This window comes from Palaemon carinicauda, chromosome 31 (genome assembly GCF_036898095.1).
Source record: "Palaemon carinicauda isolate YSFRI2023 chromosome 31, ASM3689809v2, whole genome shotgun sequence".
Taxonomy (NCBI): domain Eukaryota; kingdom Metazoa; phylum Arthropoda; class Malacostraca; order Decapoda; family Palaemonidae; genus Palaemon; species Palaemon carinicauda.
In genome coordinates this window covers 64150632-64158920 of record NC_090755.1, presented here as the reverse complement: position 1 = coordinate 64158920, position 8289 = coordinate 64150632, and the positions used below count along the sequence as shown (strand labels likewise).

General features: G+C 33.4%; 1 protein-coding gene across 1 annotated transcript; it reads left to right on the top strand.

The window, feature by feature from the left end:
* The first annotated feature begins 6293 nt into the window (after positions 1–6293).
* Positions 6294–7849, top strand: LOC137624472 (N-terminal Xaa-Pro-Lys N-methyltransferase 1-A-like). The gene has a single exon (XM_068355244.1). The coding sequence runs from the start codon at positions 6440–6442 to the stop codon at positions 7235–7237; it is 798 nt and encodes a 265-aa protein (XP_068211345.1). The 5' UTR covers positions 6294–6439; the 3' UTR covers positions 7238–7849.
* Positions 7850–8289: the final 440 nt, after the last annotated feature.

Here is an 8289-nt window from a genome sequence, read left to right as displayed (position 1 = left end):
CTCTCTCTCTCTCTCTCTCTCTCTCTCTCTCTCTCTCTCTCTCTCTCTCTCTCTCTCTCTAAATATATATATATATATATATATATATATATATATATATATATATATATATATATATATATATATATATATATATATATATATATATATATATATATATATATATATATATTATATATATATATATATATATATATATATATATATATATATATATATATATATATATATATATATATAAATTGGTGCATTTCCGAAATTGTATCCAAAATTATTCTAACGTTTGTTTCACACCACAAGGCATATTTTCCGTATAAAAATTTCTCCCCATCCTAAACGTGGTATATCGGTAGGGGCCTTCACACGCTCATAAGCAAGACGCTGCCACTACACATTCTCGCAATGTACCGTTCCCCTCCTTTAAGCTTCCCTTATAGCCACCTCCATAGTTAAGGTACTTCTTAGAAGAAATGGAAGAGAGAGAGAGAGAGAGAGAGAGAGAGAGAGAGAGAGAGAGAGAGAGAGAGAGAGAGAGAGAGATGTGGCGCCAATGGTGTAATCAGTTTAAGCAGTGGTCTCCATCATCCATTTCTCGCTGCATTGAGCGTAGTCACTTATGAACCTCCACTTATATATGGTTTGGGAATGCCATAAAATGTTCTGATAACTTATGTTTGAAGGACTGTATTAAAGAACTGGGTAAAACGGTAAGTTGTTATGCAAATTGAATGATAAAAGTAAAACTATAAATAAAACTTAAAATAAATAAATAAATAAATAAACTATAAATAAACAGAGGATAAGAAGACAGAGTACAATTATAATCTAATATCACTAAAAAAACAGGAAGACAATAACTCCTATCAGAAAAATCAGAATATCGGCCTTGAAATATATGGATAATATTACATTGTTTCCCAGTAATAACCAATGTGAAGAGGAAGCCATAAGCAATTTCCACAGTATGGAAGAAGTTAAGAAACTTAATTCTAAAGGTTTAAGGGTAGATAATGAATGGCAGGGGTATGGGACAAGATAACATCTAGAGATTAAACTTAGATACATATAGTCAGAGCCCAAGGCCTCTCTCCATGAAGCTAGGACCAGGGAGTGCCAGAAAATGGCTGCTGATGACTAAGTGGGTGGAACTATCGGGCTTGAACGGGACTCGAACTCCTGTCTAACTGATTGTCATGCATGAATGTTTCTAACAGGCTATCGCCAATCTTCAAAAGTCAGTGGTGTTAGTTATAAGCCGCACGAAAAAGGTAGCGAGAAATATTAAAGGAGTGATTATATATGGAAGGGTTGAAACCGCAAAGGAGTACTGTATAAATACTTATGGGAAATTGGTTCTATTAAGAAACATGAAATCAAAATCTCAGCATAATAAAAATAAAAGCAAAAATTGAAAGGTACAAGAATTCTGGAAGAATGAGAATTGGCATAAAAGGTGAGAATATATATATATATATATATATATATATATATATATATATATATATATATATATATATATATATACATATATATATATATATATATATATATATATATATATATATATATATATATATACACTGTATATCTGTATACATATTATATCATCACCATTGGCACAACAGGTGAGAATACATACATACATATATATATATATATATATATATATATATATATATATATATATATATATATATATATATATATATATATATATATATATATATATATATATATATATATATATATATATATATATTTATATATATATATATATATATATATATATATATATATAAATCATTGTGGTCCCTACATTATATGCAAATATTAAAACGTGGTGTTATAAAAGGAAAAAGGAAAGAGTTACGAGGTATACAGTACTGTACAAAAAGGAATGTTTAAACAGGTTGTGACTACCCCTAATTGGTGGCTAGTAACGGAAACAGGAATATGACAAGTTAACTACAAAAAAGTGATTTTTTTTTTTCAGAAATAATGCAAGACCAAATAACGTGACCATAAGGGGGAAATTTTTTTATTAATTAGCAAAATGTATGATTTTGAAATTGAAGAGGTAAGAACGTAAATGCAAAAACTCAAAAAAAAAAAAAAAAAAAGAAATAAAAGATACAGTGGCAATTGAAATAAAAATATAAAAGAACATAAATGACAAAGTTGAGATTTGTAAAGGACAATGACAGAAGAGATTGCAAAGGCGTAGTAATAAAACCAGGTTGAATCTGTTAGTCTTAAAAGAAAATTATAGAAAAAGTAATGAAAATGATGATAAGCTTTGTGATTCGAGCAGAAAGGCAGATGATGATACAACAGAGGATTCTTTTTAACCGTAGAAGATTAAGAAAACTTAGCAGTGACACGGAATTAAGGAAATAAGAATCGACAACAAAAGAAGTTATTTTTAGACAGGCAATTATTATTATCATTATTATTATTATTATTATTATTAATTTCTAAGCTAGAACCCTAGTTGGAAAAGCAGAATGCTATAAGCCCAGGGGCTTCAACAGGGAAAATAGTTAGAAGTAAAATTATGCAAGCCATGTTGGAGGTAACTAATAGCAATGAACTAAATCAACCAGTGTAGGAAGATGCTTATATCCCAGGGGTGAGTGGCCCCCGAAGCATACAAAAAGTCAGTAATAATTGCTTGAGTAAAAAGAGCATCCACGCACAGCAAATTTGGAAAGACGTAGGCACCGAACTAAACAGAGTTCGACAACTACTAACACATACAGGATATCCCGACAGCCATAAGGAAGAAATTCAATGAAGCTCAACAACCAACGACGGCAAAAACCTAAGAAGACAAAAACCATATCATTTGCACCTACACATCAATGAGCGTGTCCACAATCATATAGTGTTGAACAGTAAGCTACTGTGAATCTGGAAAATCTTACTATTAGTAACAATAATTGGCATTTCAATGTCTCTACTCGTGAAGTGATCTGATTTCAGTTCGTTTCAAAAGTACAGGCAGTACCACAGTTACCATTCAGAATGGCAACATTTGCCAAGTAAATACTGCATACTTCACTCCATGCACCCCCCTCCCCATGCTGCCATGACTGGCCCATATTAATCTTTTCCAGAAATGGATCCACGATAGATTTGCAAAAAAAAAAAAAAAAAAAAAAAAAAATCTGAAGTGGTGTATGCAAAAATTGTGAATAATGTCCTGTGGGCATATAATAAAACCATTTCCAAGCCAAATTTGAGGTCAGATGGTTTAAATACCAGGGTATAAGTGTCATAAATGCAATTTCTTTTGTAAGAAATTAGCCTAAAATCGATAAAATTATTAATTTTGAAGTGATGTGTACGAAAAACGTGACTTACATACTGTGGACATCCTTGGTACCCTCATATGATATTTTAGGTCATCTGGTGTAAATATGAGGGCACAGGAACTAAAGATGTACATTTTTAGTCTAAAAATCAACGAAAATTGCAAAAATTAACCATTTTGGACGACCATATGCCAAAAATGTTGATAAATTCCTATTGCTATTTATCTAAGGTACTTCCGTACCAAATTTCAGGTCATTCGTTTTTAATACAAAGGTTCGGAGACCTAAATATACATTTTTGTCAGAAAATGGCAATAATAATAATAATAATAATAATAATAATAATAATAATAATAAAATTATTTTAAATGTGTGTAGAAAACTTTAAAAAACGCAGCTGGGTATTTATTTGATCATTAGACCTTTGTGCCAAATTTCCTGTCATTTTGCTCAGAAATGACTGAAATAAATCGATTTGAAGATTTGACAGCAGAAGAAGTAGAAACATCAGAATAATTACACATCTCACCATCTACATCACGCTGGAAATATACAGTATATAACTTTCCTAAATAATGATTGGCCGTAGCCTGGTAGCCTTTAACATATCTGATAAAACAACAAACTATTTTGACAATATCTTGAACGCGCGTTTTCCCATTGAATCAATTTAAGAAGCTGGAATAGACTTACTCAATTCAAACATTCTGCGATTAGGTCTAGATGAGCCAAACCTATGCTTCTTTGAAGAATTCATTGAACTTATTAAAATGATTATCATGGAGAAAAATTGAATTAGTTATTTGTGGAGACTTCAATCTTTGGATGGATGACGCTTTTAGCATTTGGTGAATTATTGGAATCATATCAATTGGTGAATATAGTCGACTGTGCGACTACCTTAACTAAACGAACAAGATAAAAGGACACTGGGGTCTTGTAGAGAGTAGGGTTTCCATGCTGTGTAGAACCGGAAAAACAGCCTTCAAAGTAAAGTAAAAAGTCTTAGTACAGTGGTAACGTGTTTGCCTCGCATTCGCGTGACAAGAGATCGATCCCCGCCCAGGGCCGTGAGTTTAAGCTGTTTACTGGGGAGGCTACTGCTGTGGTAGGGCACCACAGTGGGGGGTTGGGCTTGCCCGGCTGACGTTCTGGTGAGTATCTATTCTGATGGAACTGAAACTGAAACCAGACACCTTTAACCTTTAAAACTGTCAGTTTGGACTGTTCAGTTATAACTGACAGTTTTAACTGACAAGCCCAAAGACGTACAGTTGAATCGTTCAGTTTAACCATGGATTCCGAGGAGCACGATCTAGCAGCGCTCAAGGTATTACTTGTAATGGTACAAGAAAATGGGAAAAAAAAGCACTAAGAAGCGCAAACAGTGGTGCAAGAAGTGGTTGCTGAGGCGAAATAAATCTTCTGATGTTCAATTACTGAAAGAAATAAGTGATGAAGCAAAAGATTTTCAAAATTACCTACGAATGCGTGAAAATGTCAGAAATAAGTGATGAAGCAAAAGATTTTCAAAATTACCTACGAATGCGTGAAAATGTGTACCATAAATTGCTTTCTCTGGTATCTCCTTTCATTAAAAAGAAAGATACAATAATGCAAAGTGCAATATCGCCTCGTGAAAGACTAATAGACGATAATATTCTCTACTTGGGATATTATAGACTACAGAGAGAGAGAGAGAGAGAGAGAGAGAGAGAGAGAGAGAGAGAGAGAGAGAGAGAGAGAGAGAGAGAGAGAGAATGTTCATCTTTATAAATTTCTATGAAGTCTGCAATAGTATGATTTTACTTCCTAGACATAATTACTGTTTTGATCTTTTCTGGTGATCACTGAAAGAAAAGAAACATACTCTATTAGATCTGAAGGTCAACTGAGGACTGCGCAGTTAAACTCCACACACGCTCAGTTCTCAGTCAAGCAGCCACAGTTGACAGTTAAAACTTTTAACTTTTCTATTTCCTTCAGTCGAACTGCGCAGTTCTGTTGAACTGAGACTAATGGTCCCACAAACGTCAGTTAAAACTGTCAGTTATAACTGAACAGTCCAAACTGACAGTTTTTAACTGCACGTGTGTGGCCGGCCTTAGACAAAGTTTCATGATCATAAAATAATTCAACGGGTGTTTTAATGAAAGCCGAGGATATTCATCTAAAAATAATAAGAAACTAAGTCCGTTTCCCACCCACAGAAAAAAACCCACTTTACAAGTATTTGAGAATGATATCTTTAATTTATATAAACATTAAACTGTAAAGGAGCAAGCACGTCTAAGTGCATAATCAATATCAGTAGACCTATAAAACTTTCGATTCCGTAAACAGGAAAACAGGTGAAAATAATGAGAACATCGTACCAGTAAATGTATATAAAAACACGTTTAGAAAATACACACAATAATAATAACAACAACAATACTACTAATACTAAAACTACTAGTAATAATAATAATAATAATAATAATAATAATAATAATAATAATAATAATAACAACGCTTAAGCAATATGGAAGGAAACAGGACAGAGTAGCTTAACTAATGGAATAGGTAATACTGTAATACAAACGACTAGCTGTGCTTTTCTCGTTCATAACTCTTCAAGTTAAAATTGAAACCTAAAAGATACAGGTAGTAGAATTGTTAATTACACTTTTAAATCAATGAGATTTGAAGAAAAATACAAAATAATAAAAATTACGCGTCTTCTCAAATAGATGGAAGGTAAACATGGCAATTTCGGTGTGATAAGTAACGTTGTGGTAGAATATCAGCTTGGGCTACCTACCATTTACACCTTATGAACTCAATGAAATAGCTGAAACACCAATGGCTCTTTAACTATACCAGGAGAGAAAGAAATAAACGCTAACAATATCCATAACTTTCTAAAACTTATTAAAAAACTAAAGGTAAACAATACTTTAGTAAGTCAAGAGATAAAGTGCCGTGCCGTTACAGAGGCAATACTCTTCTCATACTACTAATACTACTACAGGCCACGAGTGTGCGGCAAAGCAAAAAGTTCACGATTTCTCTAAAAAGTTGTTACCATAAGCTCTTAAAGAGCAATTAATTATATTTGTAAACTGAAACGGTGCTTGCATATCATGAGTGCACTCTCTGACAGTGAAACAGTCATGGAGAAGGCCAATGTAACACTAAAAAACGGTAGCTGTGATGACCCAGACCAAGATGATCAGGACGAGAATGACGCATTGGCGAGAGCTTTAGATGCCCAAAAAAGTGCTTCTTTCTACACTGATGCTGCCGCTTATTGGGATAAGGTGCCTCCTACCGTCAACGGGATGTTGGGAGGGTTCGCACACATATCGTCTGCTGATATTAGTGGCTCTGATCTCTATCTGAGGGGCATTTTCAAAATGAAAAATCCTCCGGGACATGGACGGGCAGTGGATTGCGGTGCCGGGATAGGTCGTATCACTAAATACTTATTACAGAAACATTTTGGAAAGGTAGATTTGGTCGAGCAATGCCAGAATTTTATTGATCGTGCAAAGGAAAACTTTAAAGGGTCTAAAAAAATAGGCGAGTTCATATGCTTAGGGCTACAGCATTTCAACCCCGAACCAAATACCTATGATGTCATTTGGTGTCAGTGGGTGTTAGGACACTTAACTGACGATGATCTTGAAAGTTTCTTCATTAGGATGGGAAAAGGGTTGAAGCCCAATGGTGTAATTATTGTCAAAGAAAATGTTACGTCGTCGGGGGAAGTAGAACTTGACGAGCAGGATTCCTCTGTAACCAGATGCGAGCAGTTACTCTTGGAAATAATTGAGCGAACAGGAATGAAAGTGCTCCGGAACACTAAGCAGCCTAACTTTCCCAAGGGACTCTATGAAGTGAAGATGATGTGCCTTAAACCAAAACAGTCCTTGAATTGAATTATTTGTGAATATCCTAATCTATTGCAACTTGTGTTGATTTTGGTAATTAGCCAATTCGGGACTAGCTTTTGTTCTGTGTAAAATATTCCATTATCTCTAGGTTCATAAGGACAAATTTTTTATAAATATATCATAGGCTATGTCCTTGGAAGGTTACAATAATTGGCTCATTAGCTACATTACCATAATATCTAAAGGCTAAAACTTTGTAAACTGGTGACAATTTGGATGCTACAACAGTATCGTTTTTGAACGCATTGTACTAGTTTATTGTCATACCAGGCTAGCAATGTTTGTAAAACCACATAAATTGGTTTTCATTTTGAATGGCCATATCAATCTTCTATTAGACTATATCCCTAGTATTGCTGCTAGTATATTAGCTCTTAGAATAGCAACTTAATCAATTGCCAGTCAGGAATAGAATTATCTACTGAATCCAGTGGTCTGGATATTGCTTAACTTAGATAAAAGGGAGCATTTGTACATGACATTATTCTGTACTGGTGCTACTTATTTGTAATCTCATTAATATAATTTTAATCTAAAAACATTACAAAACACTGTACATTACAAGATAGTACAGTACATGTTAGGTTTATTTTTGTGTACTTGAGAGTGCCTGTCCTCAACTTGTAAAGCCATGATAAAAGGATTTAAAACAAATATTAACCATCTACAGTATTTTCCAACATAAGTGAAAGTACGCATATACTCTAGGTAACTGCAAAGGAAAACAAACAAATTAATTTTAAGAGTACTATTTTATTAGCTGTCAAATACTGTGTACTGTATATGATACTGTATATTGTAAATGTGGTTAAAACTGTGAATCTGTTGCCTTGGGTCTTGATTACAAATACTGTATTCATGTTTGCCCAGAAAATTCTTTTGAAAAATTATTCATTTTACTTTGATGTATTTTTTTTATTTCATTACTTATTTGAATATTTATATCACATTTCAAAAGTGCCATGGGAAAACTTCATATATTGTTGGATAGAAGAATAGATTAGTTTTCTCTTTATTATGGTTTGCACAATGGCACT